The sequence below is a fragment of the Pelodiscus sinensis genome, chromosome 1, assembly GCF_049634645.1.
Source record: "Pelodiscus sinensis isolate JC-2024 chromosome 1, ASM4963464v1, whole genome shotgun sequence".
NCBI classification, from domain to species: domain Eukaryota; kingdom Metazoa; phylum Chordata; order Testudines; family Trionychidae; genus Pelodiscus; species Pelodiscus sinensis.
In genome coordinates, this window is record NC_134711.1 from 103,134,707 (window position 1) to 103,154,904 (window position 20,198).

General features: G+C 44.1%; 1 protein-coding gene across 11 annotated transcripts in view; it reads left to right on the forward strand.

The window, feature by feature from the left end:
- The window catches only part of DGKI (diacylglycerol kinase iota), a 319,613-nt gene that overhangs the window by 153,713 nt on the left and 145,702 nt on the right, over nucleotides 1–20,198 (forward strand). For 6 of the 11 annotated variants that reach the window (XM_075940098.1, XM_075940048.1, XM_075940042.1 and 3 more), the window contains 5 exons: nucleotides 5,792–5,887; nucleotides 6,177–6,251; nucleotides 6,633–6,728; nucleotides 8,214–8,296; nucleotides 13,407–13,467. In XM_075940098.1, coding sequence (XP_075796213.1) covers nucleotides 5,792–5,887; nucleotides 6,177–6,251; nucleotides 6,633–6,728; nucleotides 8,214–8,296; nucleotides 13,407–13,467 — 411 coding nt within the window. The remainder of the gene's footprint in view (nucleotides 1–5,791; nucleotides 5,888–6,176; nucleotides 6,252–6,632; nucleotides 6,729–8,213; nucleotides 8,297–13,406; nucleotides 13,468–20,198) is intronic. The other 5 variants (XM_075940058.1, XM_075940081.1, XM_075940074.1 and 2 more) reach the window with 1 other exon arrangement.

Below are 20,198 nucleotides of genomic sequence, written 5' to 3' on the forward strand. Positions count from 1 at the left end.
AGGTCTACACTACGAGAAGAAGTCGACCTAAGATACACAACTCCAGTTATGCGAATAGCATAGCTAGAGTCATCGTACCTTAGGCTGAATTTCTGCAGTGTCCCCACCGTGGGACCTATCGACTTCCCTTACTCCTTGTGATCCGGTCCTTTCCAGAACTGCTACATCATGCCCTGGGAGACTGAGCTCTGTAGTTTCAATCTACCCCTAAGTCTTCTGTCTGGCTATCAAGTTAGGTGGAAAGGTTGTAGCCAGATCTGTATTGTAGGAAAGACTCTTCTTTTTCCCCTGGCACCTTTATAGTTGGCTAGGTAAGGCAGTGGCCGGTCAGTTTGCATTCTGTTGTGTCTGAGCTTTTGCTGCTTGACCTCTGTTATCTCCATGCCCTCTACAGTTTCATTCTTTATGAGTCTTCTCAGTGTCAGCAGCACTGTCCTGTCCCCACAGCCAGTTAAAAAATAAAAGACTTTAACATGTCAATGCTCAATCTCATCCATAGTGTTTAAAATGGGCCCATTTTCAGCTTTATTAAAACCTTTCATGATTTTTTAAAACATCTGCTTTTAAACATTTTTAAAAAATGGAAATTAGTATCATATGGCTATTGCATTTTTGATGAAAGCTTTTAGACCATAACAAATGTTTGTTCGGAAAATCCTTATTTTGGTTGACATTATTCAAATTTTAGATGAAAAATGGAAACTCGACTATTTTTTTTTCAGTTTTTGATCAAAGGTGCAGCATTTATTTACCAAAACCACTTTTTGAAAACCAAACTTTTTCAGTTTTGTTTTTTGTTTGAATAATATAAACAAAATAACATTTGTGTTAAATTAGATTAAAAAACAATTACAAGGAAATTTATTGTAAGAAATAATTGATATTTTCTAATCCACTCTAGCCACCTCTTCCTGAAAGATACAAAGCCTCAGTGTCTTCATTTATCCCCCACTTGATTAAAAGAGATACTCATTCAGACAGAGTATAGAAACAATGCCATGTGAATAGGGCTGGTGGAGAATTTTCCATCAGAAAACAGTTTTTGATGGAGAATTTGTTTTCGTCTAAATGAAATTTTATACAAAATGTGTTTCTCTAGAATATTTTGACTTTTTATTGAAAAAGTGAAAAATGTTTAATTTTTAGGTTTTCAGTTTTTCAGTGAAAAGTTGAAAATTTCTGCTGAAACTGTCCCTCCTTTCCCTTTTTGTGACCAGCTCTATTTGTGAATGACCTGGCTATTTCCAACCCCTCTACACAGTCAGGATTTCTGATAGTATCAAACACTCTCAGCAATCAATCCATGGAGAAAATAAATAAAAACTCTTAAATAAATTAGAGGAAATTGATGAATCAATCAATATGTGGCAACAGAAATCTGTTCATAGATATTCCATGATGAGCATAAGTATATCGAGCAACATTTCTACTACACATTATTGCTCAGCTCCACTTATTAACATCTCAGATGGTCACAGGTAAGTCCTGGACTAGATTTTCTACTAATTTAAAATGGATTCTAGCAATGTCTTTCGCTCCCTTTTAGAGGTTGTTTCTTCTGAGTAGACAAGATTGCTTCCTGCAGAGACTCCTCACCTAGTTTTATTTTCCCTTTTTATTGATACAAAAGGCTTTCCTATGAGCATTATGTTGACCAAGGGTCACCACCTTTCTAATCCTCTATCTGAATAAAAAACAGACTCCCTTCTCAAGTATCATGATGCAACATCATGATGTATTTGCATAAGGTCAGTTTTCCCTAGGTGACCTGCTGCCTTTCTGCAATGGGGAATTTTTCCTTTTTGCAAGTTCAGTGGTGAAAGGAATTTGAAATCTCTTACAAGTAACTGTCCTATTGCAATCTGGGTTCCTGACAGCTCTTTAAATAGTTCCCTTTTGGCTTTTGCTGCAGCTTAGCCAGCTTTTGCCAGAGCTGTGCACCTGGGTATACCCATATACTTTTACCTTTGTGCAAGCTTCTGTTTTCAGGATAGAGGAAATTTAGAATCATTTGGATAATTTTGGAACAGGTGGTATCCTTGCATGGAATGACAAATTTACAAGGATGGCAAATTCACAGTATCTCCTTCATGATGGACATTATGTGAGCCTCTTCTATAGCCCCCTAACAATTTTCAGTGCCTCTAGGTCTGGTTTCCTGGAGCTCAAGTACATTGCCTATTCTAGTTAGCATCTATAGGTCTCTACAGTGGCCTATTTTATATTTGATACTTGGCAGCCTGAATATTGTTACACAGATTTGCTGGGTGTGCAGGCACATGTGTGTGCATGTTAGGAGAGAGAAGCTAAGAATGACATTACAAAGCCAGTTCTTGGGAGGTTCTGGGTATAACGCAGAAGCAGTAATTGTAAGTGGCTCCCAATGCTGAGCAAAGGTTTGTGATCAAGGTGAGTATATTTGCTCCGTTCCTTTCTCTGTGGAATCTTCATAAGGAGCCTGTAACGGTTGCCTACTTTTCTTTTTGGGCTTTTCTCCTTCTGACTTTAGTGCTGGCTGAAGCCACCAAAGTGAGTGAGTTACCTGTGCCTCATTGCAGTCTGTGAACTGCCTGAAGATCATAGAGTTGGATGTCTGTTGCTGCTGTGTATCTCATGCCTCCATTCAAGTCATTTAGAGCTGTCGAGGTTCCGAATTTCTGAAAATTAAATCTGTAGCATCCCAGGTGAAAGGATTGAAAAGGATCCATTGGATCTATCTAAGAATGCTAGTCTAGCACTCAGGGTTATTTTAGGGGGACCCTGTTCTTCCTCCATAAATCTAAGTGGGCTTGGAATATCTCCAGTGACCACCATATAATACAATCTGCGCTTCCTGTCTTTGAAGAAGGGTAAAATTATCTCACCAAGGAGATTTTTCCTCTTCTAGAGACAATTGAGGATTTACAAACAGGTCTGTTCATTTATAGGCGTTATTTACTGTACATGGAATCTCACTGAATTGCATTTGGTTTTTGGAAAAACACCTATACTCTTCCAGTGGAGAAGGAAGACTTTGATATGGACAAGATGGCACAGACAACAACTCCTTTAGTTTACCAAATAGACACCAGTATGGACACTCAGGGCAGCTCTCCTTTTACTAGTTTGAAATGAACGCATGCCGTTGTATAACCAGTGCCCCTGCCTCTGACCTGTTATATAGCTAATGTTGCTAAGCTGTAGCAAATGTTCAGTCTCTCTACACATTACAAAAATAGGTGTGATTAAACAGGTGATGTAATAGAGTTTTGACAAAACCATAGTATGTCTTTTCTTGCCTGTGTGTGCAAAATCAAACACTATTACATTTTAATCTTGGTAGATAGCAAGACCAAGACATGTGTCTGCAACCAAGTTGTAGTGTGGTTTTTTTCCAGGCTACAAAGGCAGAAAAGCAGCTATGTTACAACATGATTTGGCAACAAGCATATTTGCACGTGGTTATTTTGTAATGAGGATAATGCTAATTTACCCAACTTTCCTGGCTTTAGCCAGAAGAGCTGTACTGGGTGTAGTTCCTTCTAATAAATAGCAAATTGTCATTTTTTTCCAGTAAAATAATTAAGTACAATCAATCCCTCTAATATAGTCCTAGCTCTTTATCTATAGCACTTTTTATTAGTAGAACTCAAAGCTCTTTAGAAAGGAGGTAAGTAACATTATCTCCATTTTACAGATGAAGAAATACTTATTTTCCCAGGGTCACCCAACAGACCGTGGCAGTGCTCAGACCAGATCTCCTGAGTCCCAGTCCAGTGTGCTCTCTACTAGGCCACACTACCTCTACCCCTGTGACAGGTTTCAGAAAAAAATCCTCCTGGAGTAGATCAGAAGCATGAATCTAAGATCTTCTACAGTTATCACTACAATTGGGTTTTGCTCCATTACATTGATTTTAAACTATCCTCTCTCAGTCTGATTGCACTGCTTGAGAGTGAAAAGACCAGTAGGATACATATAATCTATCCACTTACCCCTGTCAGTGCAACTCTTGTTAGTGCACTTTTACATTCACGAAACCAGGGAAAGTTTAGAGCCCTTTTATAGACCTAGTTTCATCCTTCTTCTTAGTGTATATGCAACATGCCGCGGGGTGGCATCTGACCAGGATTCAGCACCAAATCTAGTCAGTTGGTTGGATCATTAGCTTCTGTTGCTTAAGCCAGGTACTGTGGGGAAAGTGACATGAACTCTGATCCCTTTATGCATGGTGAAAAGCAACAGGAAAGTTGCCTGATTTGAAACACCAGAAGTGGTCATTGGGGAATCAAGCCATGAATCCAGTAAATATGCTATTTAATGCAATAGGGCTGTTGGCTGAAGACCAGGGTTGAGCAAAAGCATCACTTTCTGATGAATAGCTCTGATATGTTTACTCATAGGTCTCTGGGCCAGTAAAGCTTTTCCCAGTAGAACTGTCTGGATCAATTTAGATAAAATAAGCAAACTTTCTGTTAATTTTCTACACCACTGTACTTCCTAGTTTTGAATATACTATGCTGAAATACTGTGGAGAAAGTCCATTTTTGCAGTGTTTCAAACTCAGCTAAAACTCAGTACAGGTTGAACCTCTCTAGTTCAGCAACCTTGGGACCTGACCGGTGCCAAACCAGAGAATTTGCTGACCCTTGGGAGGTCAATATTGTCTAGCAGTACTACCAACACTTCCACTTCTTAATGGGCTCTTAGAAGACATTTGGGGTAAAAATAGAGTTAAATAACAGCACAGAACACTGAGAGTCAGGACTGGTGGCTGTAAACAAACTTTACGGCACTGGGGAAAACTTGGCCACACCCATGATAAGTGGACATCTGGCTAACTAAAATCATGCCAGACCACAGATGTTACTAGACCAGAGAATGCTGAACTGGAGAGGTTCAAACTGTAATATGTAAATAGAGAGGAATTATATAGGAATTTGGCTATTTTAATTCAACTGAAACAGTTAAAAAAAACCTCCACATTTTTGTTGGCCCTGATCACATCAGCATATTTATGTGATCTAGTATTAATTAAGTTTGTGCCATTCTGGGAATTTTTTTTTGTATAGAATTGTAGGACTGGAAGGGTACATCTATACAGCAGCATTATTTTGGAATAACTGATGTTTTTCCGAAATAACATAGGGCACATCTACACTACAAGCCTTTATTTCAACATAATGTTGAGCTGGAGGACTTCTTATTCCAACTCATTGTAGCTCTCATTTCATGAGGAGTAAGGGAAGTTGGAAAAAAAGAGTGCTTTTCCTTCGACTTTCTGCTGTGTAGACAGCGCCAAAAGCCGAATTAAGGTATTTTGACTTAAGCTACGCAATTGATGTAGCTGAAGTTGCATAGCTTAATTGGACTTTAGCCCTGCTGTGTAGACATGATCAAAGATACAGTGGTCATCTCATCCACTCCCCTGGATTCATGGCAGGACAAGTATTTTTAGTTAACTCCTGTTGCTGATGCAATTTTTTGGCAGATGCTACAAAATATCTGTTTGTTTCAACTAGTTTTTGTGTCGTAGAGTGGCAGCCGTTTTCATTTGTTTTTATTTAAGAAAAAGGAAGCCCTTCAATAGTAAGAATTCAGAGGAGCTTCTCTATCAGATTACCGCAAGAGTTTCATGTTAGGTCAGGTTTGTCTTTTTCTGCCAGCATCATATGCAGCAATAGCATGCGTTATGCTATGTCATGGTGGGCACCAGAGCTAACCCTGTGGTTTGGTTTTGTTTTGCGTTTGTTTTGTTTTTTAAACATGAAAAATAGCTCATTTTATCATGTTTTATTACATTTTTGTGTAGGTGGTCTCCATACCAGGAGACGAGCTTGATTGGGAAGGAGACTGGAGCCCCGGAGGGAAAACGGGCGTCTCCTACCCCTATTGGGAGGGTTGGCAGGTACAACGTGTGGTGTTATGTGAGTCTATGGGAGTATCTGGATTTTTCTGCTCCCTGGCGTGAGAAAGCTTCCAGTTCCAAAGCACCAGTCTGGTCTCCGTGTGTGGCTTTCTCCATCAACGGTGGTGTGGAAGTGTAAAGCATGAGACGCATGTGATATAAACTTCAAGCATGTGCCAGACACTGTATCATTCTCCAAGTGAAGGAGCTTCTTAAATGAGGCTGCTTCTGGGGCTGACTTGATTTTTGTTTTTCTTTCCATGTATCCTTTTTTTTTCTTTTTACATAGAACTCATTAAAAACTTCAACCCGGCGAAAGAAGAGAACATCTTTTAAAAGAAAAGCCAGCAAAAGAGGCAATGAGGTAAGTCCTAATTAGTCATATATGAAAGAGGGACTGAATGGATATTTTAATCTTTAGATTACCACTTAACATCCAGCATATCCATTGATCAGCCAGCCCAGTTTGATCTATCCCCCCATCCTTAGATGAGATGCACAGGTTCATTCTCTAGGATAAAATAGGGTAGGTTGAATAATTGAGGCATGACAAGGGGGATGCAGACCGAAATTTGTTATCTGTGCAACAGCAGTTTTCTACTAAAGGTCACAGGGGTTGCTTTCATGGCCACAAAACCCTCTAAAAACAGAAATGAGAATGCCGTGTGATTTTTTTTCCCTTGAGATTCTAGCATCAGTTTTGTGTAACTCTAACTGAGGTACTCTGTCACTTTCGATTTTGCAGGAAAACAAAGGCCGACCATTTGTGATAAAGCCCATCTCTTCTCTGCTCATGAAACCGCTGTTGGTGTTTGTCAATCCAAAAAGTGGTGGGAATCAGGTAAAGGCATCAACTTGGCCACAGCAGCAATGTTTTTGCAAGTTTCTTTAAATAATGGGTCATAAAGGGATTTCAAGTCAGTCACAGAAAAAGAAGAGTTTCACGTGGCCTGGGATGCAGACTCCTGGAATGGAGGACTGGACCCTTCCCAGGAAATCATCTTCCTGCCTGAATGGAGGTTTGGATTATTTAGTGTGATCTTCCTCTCAGGTTTTGATTCTTTGAGAGGAAACCAGAATAGTGGTTTGGAGCTCACCAAAGTAATTGCCAGTCTTCATCCTGCTCTTCTTTTGTTTGGCTTAATCAGGAAATCTCTCAACATCCTTTGGCCATGTACTGTATCTTGTATTGTAAACCCATGTAATTCTGAACTGTAAAGGTGTAGTTAACAGTGTTATAGAATAGTGTTTTTCAAAGTTGGGGCACGCCACTTTGTTTACTTAATATGTCCTTAGCCATGGAGCCTTGCAGCTCATTGGCTGTAAATGGCAAACCACAACCAATGGGAGCTGCAAGGGGATCTGTGGCTACAGACACATTAAGTAAACAAGGAAGGACAGTGCTGCCAGCAGTTCACCCTGGTGGCCCCACGACCCAAGTCTGAAAAACTGTGTTCTAGAAAACCAAGTTTAAGATCATGATGCTGTTGCTTAAGCATATTATTCCACCATCAAGCTGTAAGCAGCAGGCTGAACACTTTGGTCATGCATGCAGAGCTGAAGTAAACAATGGGCTCACACATGCCTACAAATATTTCAAAATTCTCTACAAAGAAAAAGTCTGAAAAATGTTTTGTTTTAGCTTTGATTTTGACCTGTTACATTTATATTCTATGATAACATAAAATGCAATCCAAAATAAAAGATATTGAAATAAAACATCACTTTTAAAATAAACAAATACAAATATTTATTTCAGGAAGTATTGAAATGGGATATTTCAACATTGCCAGAATCTTTTGCATGTTTTCTCCAAAGCAAAATTTCAGGAAACCTGGAACAATTTCACAGAACATCTTGATTTTGTCATAACTGGATTTCTGTTGCAAAATGGCTCCATCAAAGTTTTCTCAACTAGCTCTGCTGTCAATTAGAAGCCAATCCAGACCTGCATTCTACACTGCATGGACATATGTTGTTGTTATTATTAGCCATATTATCTTAATGCCTAGGAGCTTGAGTCATTGACTGTGACCTCATTGTGCCAAGCACTATAAGAACACAGAACAAAAAGGCAGTCCTTCCCCCAAGGGGCTGCACACACACAAAGAGCGAGATGGTAGGTCACGTGATTGTTCTCTAGTGTAATCTTCTGTTACAATGGGTAGCTTTTGTTTTGACTTGTCAGTAAATTCACCTTTGTTTTGTATTTGTTCTGTAAAGCAAAGGTGAATGAAAGGTACTCCGAAGATTAATAAGGATAAAATATTATTACTTATAATAGTCATTTGCTCATTTAGTTTCCTTCCATTTTCTATCCTCACAGGGCACGAAGGTTCTCCAGATGTTCATGTGGTACTTGAATCCTCGCCAGGTCTTTGATCTCTCTCAGGAAGGGCCAAGAGAGGCGTAAGTACTGAAGCAATTAGTGTTGTCAACATGCTTCTTTGCTTGTTAAGTATGGGGGCAAAAGGTAGGGCTTCCTGGTAATAATAATCAGTAATAGCGGTATTGGCAAGGCTTATCAAAGCATGACCCACTGTCTAAGGGCCTGATTGAGTAATGAAATTCAGCACATGCTTGTGTCCATCCTTATTCAGAAAAGGACTTAAGTACATGCTTAACAGCACATTCCATTTCTCAAACATAAACTTCTTTGTAGATTGTTTTTGTGCAGCACTAGGAATCAAGCTATTGACTTGATATGGATCAAAATGGTCTGGGTGTTGCATGTGTGGCAAAGTCCTCACCCAGGCTTTGCACTCTGGTACCCCTTCTTCATCCACAAATCAACCAGAGACCCTTTCTGGTGCAATCACCCATGCCTTTTATTGCCCATGCCAATTTCTCATCACCTTCTATTTACAGAGTTTTGTTCACAGCAAACTCAGCTAGCCTCTCCTTCTGGCTGAGGAGCACTCAGCCACCCTCTGGCTCCTCCCCTTCCAATACCCCTCTGGCTGCCTTATCTAGCCCTCTGGCTAATGATGCCCACAGCTGCTTCCCATTAGCCCCTCATGCATGGGCCTGCTCAGCTGGCTGCAACTGCCTTTTTCAGCCACGCTGCAGTGGCAGAGCTCTGGCTTAGCCAGCAGCCTGTCACACAGGGAACTCACTAAATCTCTGGGCGACTCAAACTGAGAATGGTATTTTAAAATGTTCATTTTGTGTAGTTTGCATGCATCAAAACAGAACAATAGCTAGATATTTTTTTCCTATGCCTACCATTTAGAACGCAACTCTTGTAAATGCTCTAAAATCTGGATGGTTACTTGGGTTGCTTTGAAATTTTGGTTTACATCATGAGGATGTGGGGTAACATTAATGGCCCAAATGTGGGGTTGTTTGACTAATGGGTTCCCAAGTTATAGGCTCTGCAAAAACAATTTCTTCCTGCTGCCCTGTTCTGCTAAATTGAGGGCTGGTCTACATTGGGAGCTTAGGTCGATATATTCATTGTTAGGTCGAATTTGCAATGAGAGTGTCTACACTGCCCAGTCCCTCCCATTGACCAAACGGGCTTTTAAAATGGACCCTTGTACTCCAGAGTAAAGCCCGAGGCAACATTCATGCCTCAACTTAAAGGCAGTGTAAACACTGCGGGCTTGTCTACACTATAGAGAAGAGTGACACTGCCGCAGTCAATCTTCCGGTGTTTGAATGACTAGGTCTAGTGAAGACAACGCTAATTTGAACTGAGAGGGCACTCCCATCAGTGCCGGTGGTCCTGCTCCTCATGAGGAGTAAGGGAAGTTGACGGGAGCATCTGCTCCTGTTGACCTCCTGCTGTGTGGATGGTGCCAAAACGCGATTTAAGTTACTTCAACTCCAGCTACATAATTAACATAGCTGGAGTTGTGTATCTTAAGTCGACTTTCCCCTTTAGTGTAGACCAGGCCTGTGTGCTGTAATTCAGAGTTACTGACCTGCAGGTGATGATCCAGAGTACTCTGTTTTGAACCCTGTGACTAGCACGTTGAACTCCAGTACTCTTGAAACTGGAGAGCAAGAAAACACGTGGGGACTTTTGAATGTTCATTTCCTACTGCAGCAGCATGGAGAGCTCATCAGCGCAGCTAAGTACGCTTGAACAGGGTCCCAAACATCAGAGGTGCAAGTAAACAAAAATTCTTATTAAAATGGAAGGGGGAGAGCATACCAACAAAGGGGGAGCATGTGACCCCTCTGCATGACTCCTATGTAATTCTATCCCCAACCCTTCCAAGTGCTCAAAAACCTAAATATGCTTGTACGTATTTTCTTGAAATTCGTTATGCGTGTAGGAGTTTAAAGAAGGGTTAATGCCCACATTACATGGTCATTTGAGCAAGGGATACCAGAGATATAATCGGGGTCAAAAAATAACCATTTCCCCAAAAGTTTCTAGGTGTTTATTGTCTATGCAGAAACAATAAGGAATCTGCTGGCACTGGAAAGTCTAACAATTTTATTATGGCTTAGGAGTTGCAACTCACTTCATCAGATGCATGAAGTTAAAAAAACAAAAGAAGCATAATTTTTCTGAAACAGATCAAAACAGCTATCTCTGAAACCTGTCTATGCAAAGCTAGAGATAAAACCATTGCTGTGATGTGGGTCAGCATATTCTCAGTTAGTCAGTTTTTTTATACTGGTTGTTGCATGGTGCCCACGAAGTTTGTGCTGTGGCAGGACCACGCATATATAGACCATACATGACAAATATTTGTCTAACCTGTCCCTAAAAACCTTCAGTAACTGGATTCACAGTTCAGTGCAGTTACATCTGTATTTGCCATTTGTGGTCCAGCAAAAGCATCTACTCTCAAACTCTTCCCTTTCCAGCCATCACCTCTCTTGGGGAGACCTGCATCTTCCTGCCAGCTGGGGCTTTTTCAGATGACACAGTTCCCATATAGACTGTGCTATTTCCTAGCATGGCACACTGCCCCAGCAGGTCGGCTTTGCCTTCCTTCCTCAGAGGCTACAAACAGCATGACTGCCTACAGTTGTTACCACACAGCTCTTTCTATGCAAGGGAAGAGGACTACAAAGGGATATATTAATTACAATGAAATACGTATACTAAAAACAATGAAAGAACCTACATAGACGGTAATAAGCTGGCAAGGAGTCACCCCAGCTGCAACAAGGGCTCTGTCTGGTGAACAATCCTTTGAACTCCTCTGTGATCACAAGTTCATAACTGCTATGAATCTGGGAGTTACTACTCCTTTATGCTGTTTGGGCCTGTCAGTCCTGGGAATACTGTAGTGAATTCATAGACAAAGGTTCCTTCCCCAAGAGTAAGCTTCAAAAGATTAGGTCTGGAGGGGGACATTTGCATTTCCTTTCTCTGAAGTATTCTGTAAGAAACGTCCTCAACAAACCCAGCCCATTGTTTAAAAGAGTCCTTGGAAGCTCCTAATATTTCCCAAGGTTTGTATTAGTCATGTATTCTAGACAGGTTACATACAACCCCCCTAATAACACAGACACATTTGCATTTTTAATACAATGAACTCCTAAAATACTTAAAGTTAATTCAATAAGGTTTAAATTAATTGAATAAGGTTTTTCAGATATTGCAGGAAATTGCCATCTCTGTCACAAGGGAGATTTCACAATCTCCATTGGAAGCTTATTCCAGTCTTTAGCTATCCTTTTAATTAGAAAGTTTCCCCAAATATCTAATGTAAATCTTGCTTGCTGCTACTTAAACTGATTACTTCTTGTCCTTCCTTTAATGGACATAGAATCATAGGAGTGTTGGACTGGAAGGGACCTCAGTAAGTTATCTCATGCACTTCCCTGCATTCAAGAAGAGAAAAGTTGATCAAGATCCTCTGTGTGGCAAGTTTCACTCAGAGGTAAAGAAGGTTGTACAAGATAGGGAGGAAATTTGGATTCTGTTTCTCCAGTTGTACTTTCTCCTATTTTTTCTTCTTCCCATCAAATCTGTATTTGTTCCCCATTTCCTCAGCTCCCCCCAATCCTGCTGCTGATATGAAATTTGCTGCACACCTTCAAACTTCTACAAGACTGCGCACACTGTCAGTTTAATCATTGGAGTTCCCATCTGTGATTGGAACCCACCAATATGCTGAGTAGGAAGGCACGGGTGTTAAACAGAGCAGAAAAACACACATCTGATCAGCATGTGCCTCCACAATATACTCATCTGTTTCAGAAGCAAGAGGGAGATTAGCAGTCTAGCGATAACATAACGGAGGTCAAGGGAGTTGACAGGAGAAATGCTCCAAATGCAAAGGTTACTTTAGCCACATTTCTACTTTTGCCAGGACTTTCAGTGGGCCTGTAAACAAATATTTGTATTTTCAACCTACAGTCTGATTTTTAATTTCAAGTTTGTTTGCTTTATATCAAGAGTTTCCCAGCTTCTGAGCTGGAGTGAGAAATTCTCCTTTCAGCTTGACCGCAGATTTAAAAACCAAAGTTAATCCTGTTGAATAAGTCCTGGTGAGCCTTGGAAGGAAGAGCCTGGGCTTGCTTCCTGGTAGGCTTTTCATTTTTCACAGTCATCTCTGCAGCAATAGGATTTAATTTTCTTCTACAAAACCAAGTTCTATGACTTTGTATGGAGAATTACTGCTGAATTGAGCTATCATTTGGGAAAAGAAGCCTGAATGTAACATTTAACCCTTGGTAGTATGCTATTTACTATAATCGTTCCAGTCAAAAGACATTATTGCTTTATGGAAAATAAGCAGTATTGCTTCAAAGCACATGGAACAAATGTTAAATCTATGAGAAATGAATTCTGAAGCATGAAGCTCTTAAGAGTGAAGTTCTACCTTATGGGAAAGTTTTTATAGGAAAACTCCTTTATTCTGTAGCATTTTTCAGTACCACTAGATGGTGCTCTAGGATACCGAACAAATTCTTGCAGTTCCTTCTACAACATCTCCATTGCTAGTAGCAGATACTGGAGTGATTTTTTTTTTGGTGCAAATGAGTGACTATCAGCACTGGTGGAACCAAAACTATTTGAGGCAGACACAGTTCAAGCTTCATTGCTGGGGCACTTCATTCTTCATCTACAGCAAGTGGTTTTCCACATGTGATTTGCAGACCCCGTGGAGTCTGCGGGCTGTGTCTAAGATTTCTAGCGGGGCCTGCACCTCCATTTGAATTTTTTTAGGGGCCCACAAAGAGAAAAAAGGCTGAAAAACACTGATCTACAACATCCTTGCTGATCTACAACATCCTTACTCCTTGTAGGTGTAAACTTTTCTTGAGTAGTGGCTGGTAGTTGTTCTAAATGTGGAGCATTATTGTTGTATGGGCAGATTTTCTTTCCGTGCCTCCATCTATGATCTATCTGCTATTGAACAATATGCGATGAATAACTGTATTTAGTGATAAAATTGACACTGTCATTTTTTCCATTGGTATGTACAACTTCCTCCATTGTTTTGTTTGTTTTCTATGAGTGAAGCAACTCTTGTTGCAGTCACTGTATTTCTATTGTTCACTTCCTTACCGTTTTCTCCTACCTCTCTTTGTTTCCCCTTCCTAGACTCGAACTGTACAGAAAAGTGCCAAACCTACGACTCCTGGCCTGCGGAGGGGATGGAACGGTAGGTCCTCTATGCTCTAACCCCACTTGTGTTCACTTGTTCTTTTTGTGATAGCCCTGGAGAAAGCCTCATGTTTCGTGTCAAACTCGGAGATTGTCTCCACTAACTCAGAAGGGACAGGGCTTGACAAAAAAACTCCTGCAAGAGACACTTCAATGCAGTATCTTTCTGAAGGGAACATTAATAATTAAAAGACTTTTCAACATGATAAATGACATGGCAAAGTTTCCCTTGTACTCTAGTTAAGAATATCTGGTGGAAAGATGTTATCTATTGTAATATTTGTATATTACATGTGTTATGGATAAGGTATATTATAGATGGCCATGATGGTTCTGCTCATGCACACATACTCCTGCTAGCCAATGTTTCGTCTTACTTTTCTCATCCATGTACAGAATAAATTTTGTTATATGCGTGGAGGCATATGTGGATGTGCACCACCAGTGGAAACACATGCCGCTGGGTTGTGAGCACCCTGATAATCAGCTGGATGGCAGTAGAATCTCTCCTAGCTGGCTACGCATGTGCTCAGCTTACAGGGAACCCTGCTACTAGCTCTCATTGAGTTTGCATAAGTATACGTAGCATTGTAGCTGCAGTAGCACAGAAGACCACAGTAGCAATGCATCCAAGCCATGCCACCTACAAACCTACCTGAAATCAGTGGATATGTATTTGGCATGGCTCAGCCATGTCTCTGCTGCCACACCCAGTGCTATCATGGCTACACTGCTAGCTCTTTGGGTGCTTGTGAGAGCATATATACGTGAACAGGAGAATAACTCCCCTACTTCCTAGTGAAGAGGTAGCCTGTTCAGAGGTGTAGTGAGGGTGTTATGCACCCAGGGGCAAAGGAAACATTTGCCCCTCCTCCCGCCACCGCCATGTGGCAGGGCCCCGAACCTGGTGCACAGCTGAGTCTGACCCTGGGAGGAGGAGGGGGGCAGAGGGGAACTTGTACTGCATTTTCCCCCGCTCCCTCCAGTTTGGGGCCAGGCTCCCGCATGCACTAACCTGCCAGCGGAGATGGAGGAGGGTTGGGCTAGGAGCAGAGAGGCGGGGAGGAGGCTCCAGCTGCTGGGGGCAGGTGGAGTAGGAGCAGGTGAGCTGAGGGATGACAGGGGGAGCAGAATGGGATTAAATTGGCGCCTCCCTAGCATGGTGCCCAGGGGCAACTGACCCTTCCGGCCCTCTTGCTACACCACTGCTCCCCCTCCTGCAGATCTAACATCTTATGCATGCTCAAGATCTGTGAGAGCCGTCCCATGCATCTGCAGTTAGTGTCTGTGGCGCCTGCTTCTGGGTGGTGTCTCAATGCTGCCACATTCACCTCCAAAGAGGGGGCTTCCCAAGGCAGACCCTTGCTGCTGACCCCCAAGGCATCCGCAGGTCCAGTCTCCTTTCAATGGGCCCACTGGTCTTGGATCTGGCTTCCCTCCCCTCTCCAACCCTTGTAACTGCCCAGAGGTGCTCGCCTTTCACCTTATCCATTCCTACCTCATTCACCCCACAGGGACAGTCTCTACCTCACTTATCTTAGGGACTATTCCACCAAGACATAATACAAAGTTTCCATGTAAAAGGTCTCAATACAAAGCTAAAAACTTCAGTGAGAATGATTAATACAGAGACGAGTCTACGTCTGCTGCAGGGAGACACCCCTGCCTGCCTCCACCCATCTCCCCCCAGAGTCTACAGCCCTATTGCAAAGCTGGGGAGGGGAAGGAAAGAGGCTGAGGCCCATTCAACAGGACTGAAGCAGTCATGAGTAAGCCATGTCCGGGAGCCATTCCCCTGTCCATTGATGGTGCTGTGTTGCTTCAGGCACGCTGAAATGCAGTGACCTCTAGGTTGCGCTAGACAGCTGTTTAACACCTGCACAAAGGGTTTCAAGCAGGGGGCAGTGGGGGCTGCCTCCTTACAGAGCCTCATCAGAACCACTGTGCCCTCTTGGCTTAGGAAAAGAATAAACAGGAGGATTGGAAATTAACCCACCCAGTCTCACATCCCCTAGGCAGGGAATGAGCCATCTACAATAGGCCCCAAGCTGGAGTATCATATCCAGTTCTGGGCACCACATTTCAGGAAACATGTGGAGAAACTGGAGAAAGTCCAGAGAAGAACAACACAAATAATGAAAGGTCTAGAGAACATGACCTATGAGGCAAGGCTGAAGGAATTGGCCTTATTTAGCTTGGAAAAGAGAAGACTGAAAAAGGACACGAGAGCAGCTTTCAAGTATCTAAAAGAGTGTCATAAGGAGGAGAAAGAAAAATTGTTCTCCTTGGTTTCTGAGGATAGGACGAGAAGCAATGGGCTTAAACTGCAGCAAGGGAGGTTGAGGTTGGACATTATCAAAAACTTCCTGCCTGTCGGAGGGTTAATCACCGGAATAAATTGCCTCGGGAGATTGCAGAATCTTCATTACTGGAGATATTTAAGAGCAGGTTAGACAGACACCTGTCAGGGATGAGCTAGGGCAACTCAACTTTGAAAGTCCCGGGGCCACACTGATATTCAAGGAACATGCTGAGGTCCTCAACTTAAGTGTGGTTGCATATACAAGCAAATATATACAAATAGCTTCTCTTACACTGACAGGCAAGAATACAAAGATTAAGGCAAGACTACATAACACACAGGCCCCATTTAAGTCAGTTCTGCTGATATTAATAAAATGCAACATTTACTTGATTTCCATCCATGTGACAGCACTTTTCACGAGCAATGACAGTCCAAGAATTTAACTGCTAAAACACATCTCAACAGAAGACCATTACATTGACGACTTTTTTGTTTTGGCTCCAAGCCGCCGGCCACAAACAAACTGGCCATGGGAATCACGCATCCCATGGTCCGTGTGTTGAGTAGCCCTGGGTGCTTGGTCCTGCCGTGAGGGCAGGGGACTGGACTCGATGACCTCTTGAGGTCCCTTCCAGCTCTAGTGTTCTGTGCTTCTTTACTGCCCCCATGGGGTAAGATAGGGGCTGGGGCCCCCTAGAAGGGATGGGTCCCCAGAGCCCATCCATATCTCCTTGAGCCAGCCTGTGCTCCCTGCCCTGGGACTGAACCAGAGCCAGTGCCCCCTAGAGAGGCCCTGTAGCCTCCTGTGCACCAGTGGGATTTTGGTGCCAGGCCCCTCCCTCAAGTGGATCCCTTGAACTGGGGGTCAGATCAGGCCCTGTTTTCTCCCACACTGTGGGGTCACAGGAGCCAGGCCCCATAGTGCCTCTAGGCAGGTGTTGAGGCGTGAGGGGAGTGAATTGGCTAGGTCCGAAGCGTTCCCCCCACAGGGCTCAGCAAGCCTGGGGGCGGGACTGAGCAGATGGGAGAAGCGGGGGCAGGAGATGGCTGCTGGGTATCAGTCTCTGCCCCTCGCTGCCGTTAGTTGGGCTGCACCGTGGGCTGGCAGGCAGCTCCCTGGACTGTCTCCTTTGAGCAGGGGTGGTTTGATCACAGCACGAGCTAGCCAGGGTGCGATTGCTGAAGCCCCCCCCCCACCCCGTGGTGGTTCCCCACACTAGTCAGATTGCAGCGAGCTGGGTTATGCCAGGCTGTGCTGCAGTTACATCTTTGCTACCCATGTAGACAGCCCCTGAACCACTGGAAACTGAGCTTCTAGTCCAACCTGCTGTGTGACCTCAGGCATGTCACAGCCCCCACTGTGCCTCAGTTTCCCCACCTGTAAAATGAGAACAATTCTGGCCTCCTTGGGAAAGCCCTCTGAGTGCTGCCAATGGGTGGTGCAAGGGCTGGCAAGCATTAGCCTTGTCTTGGTCACGCGGGCTTGATACCATTCCAGCGGGCGGATGGCACCGTCAGTTGCTAGACAGCACTTTGTGTCCAGATGAAATCAAGTGAGGTGGTCCAGTGACAGGCGGGTGAGTGGCTGAAAGTCAGTGGGCAGGGAACCAGGTTTCAGGAGCCGGGTCACTGGCAAATTCAGCCTACAGGGAAAGGGGCATCCCATGCCTCCGCTCCCAGCACTTGCCGGTGGAGTTCACAAATGACAAAGCTCTTCTCTCTTCCCCACCAGCCAAGCCATCACTTTACTCCGAGTCCTTAATGTGTGCTGTCCCTTGCCTTGGCTGGGCACTGCTCCAGGGTGGGCCCGGCTCTCCTAGCCCCGAATCACAGAAGTGGCACAAGCACCTGGACCCGTGATCCCCCACCCTGCTGTGCTTGCTCCTAGGCCCCACCCACATACTGTCCCACTCCCCCAAAATGCTCCTGAGCTACCTCTTCCTCCGAAGACCCACACCCCACTTGTGCTCTCCCCCTGCCCTGCCATTGCCTGCCCTTACACACCTCTGGCCCCCCACCTCCTGCTTCATGACCCTTGGCCCTGGCCTGCCGGACCAGAGGCTGCTGCTGGAGACTGGCAGGTTTTCTACCAGCTGATGCCAAAGCCAGGCACCACCAGTGACTCCCAACCAAATCCCCCTCCTTCAGAGCCAAGCAACCCAGTGCCCCCCCAACAAAATCCCCCTCCTCCAAAGCCAAGCAACCCAGCACCCTCCCAACCAAATCTCCCTCCCTCAGAGCCAGGCACCGGAGGAACCGGTCGGGTAAGTTCATCTTACTTTTAAAAGAGGCTGCTCCAGGTGGCTGCCTCTGCTCGCAGTGCATTCCAGGTGGCCGCACGTGGCCCAGCTACCGGCTCACTGATCTAAGCGTCAGGTGGGCCTGCGCAGCATGCGCTCCGCTCCCACCCCAGCCGGCGCCCCCCCTAGTGTGGTGCCCGGGGGCAGCTGCCCCTCCCTACCCTCCCTTTGCTATGCCTCTGAGCCTGTTTGTGGGCCAATAGAAAAGCTTTCTTCTTCATAAGCAGCTTCTCTCAACACTGCATGTGATTTTATCATTCACCAGTGTCCTCTCTGAGAGAGCTAAATGTGATCAGGCACATTTCCACCAGGGCAGGGTATAAGGTATAGGGACTACACTGATGGTGACAGGACACTGCCACCCAATCTGAGAAATATCACCAGTGGTTGACTCTGAGGGAACTGTTTACAATGGACAGAGGCTGGGATTTGCAAAGAAATGAGGCCCCCAACTTCCAAAAGCGTGTCGGGGGGCACCTGGGTGTCTAATCCCCTTAGGCCCATGTAAAAATCCTATCCTTAGTAAATTGTAATATTAGTGGAGGTGTGCCTTCACTGCCAGAGAGAAAGCCAGAGCGAACCAGCTAGGGTCTAGCAAAGAGCCGTTGGTTGTGTGTCTCTAGGGATTGTTTCCTCCAGAACATACAGGGCACTGTTACAGCAGAGGATGTAGTGCAAATAGGTAATCTCCCAATTTATATGTCAAACATATGCGGCTTGCCATCCACGGGAGATGAAATTATGATGTGAGAGACTCTAGGTCCAAAGAATTTTAATATACCGATTAGTGCAGCTCAGTTGGCTCTTGTTTTCTTTTGACTTTGCAGTCTCAGCAAGAGAGGGCAACACATCCTCACTGATGTGAACAACACGCTTTGCTGCTGTTCAGTTTGAAACAAAATAACAGCTCACAGCTGCAAAAGCCTATGGCCTTTGTGAATCGGCAGTGAGACCAGCTATCTCTTTGCCATGCTGATGTGAAACAGAAGGCGCTGGCTTTTCCAGAGTCGCCGCTTGCTCTCCCTTTCGTGGGGATACACAGAAGACGGCAGTCTGCAGGGCTGTCAAGCTCAGCTTCTTTCCCCATCACTCGTTTCACAGAAGTTGGTAGGCATCACCGGCCTCTGACACCCAGATTGCTGTTGGATATTTGGAGATTGAGTACTAAGGCTTGATACTCAGAATAGTTTATTTTTGCATCATTGAGTTAATTATCTCCACTCTACAGATGGAGAGACTGAGGCACAGATCAAGTCACCCACGCCATTTTATATATCAAGTCAGTGGCAGAATGGGGGTCCTACTGGCCTGCATGGGCCCAGGATTTCACCTGAGGGTTCCCTTTGACTCCATCTTCTACTCTAAGCATCAGGGGCCATATTTCTAAAGGTGTGGGAGTTAGGTCTCTAGCCCTTTCTGAAAATCCCACTAGATGCCAAAAGACCTCAGAAATTTACTCTTGATCACCATGCTTCCTACACCACCATTTTAAAGTGCAAATTCTACATTATTTTAGACCTATAAGAATCACTTCTAGAACCACATACCACTTGTCCTCAGCTATTGCTAAAACATGAATGCTGTTTAACAGCACAAAGCAAAGCTATACAGTTGTATACAAGAATTCTTTAGCCACTGCAGCTCAAGTAGGAATTTGGACAACAGAGCTAATATAGCCACTCTTGCAAAAAAAAGCACCTTGGGATCTTTGCTAACCTCAAATGGTCAGGATCTTGGTCATTTAAAAAAGGGGCGGGGAACCATTTTGGGGTCAGGGGGCTGCTGATTCACAGAAAGTCAGGGACCGCATACAAGTGAGAAGCAAAAAAACCCCACAAACCCTCCCTGATGTGGCCCCCGACTGAGGAGGAGAAAGACACTCCACACATTCCCCTTGCACACCAGAGCCTGGGGGAAGGGCAGGGGAGGGGGGGAGCAGGATAGTAGACGTGTGTGCTCCAGCCCTGTGGGGAGTGTCAGGGAGGGGCTGGAGTGCCAGTGCTGGGCTCCCCAATCCTGGGGGGCGGGGAGTCCTAAACCTCTGTTGTATCATGCAAGTAAGGTACTAACAAACTTCAGTGGGACTTTATTTACCAAAAGTGAAACCTCTTTACAAAGCTGCTG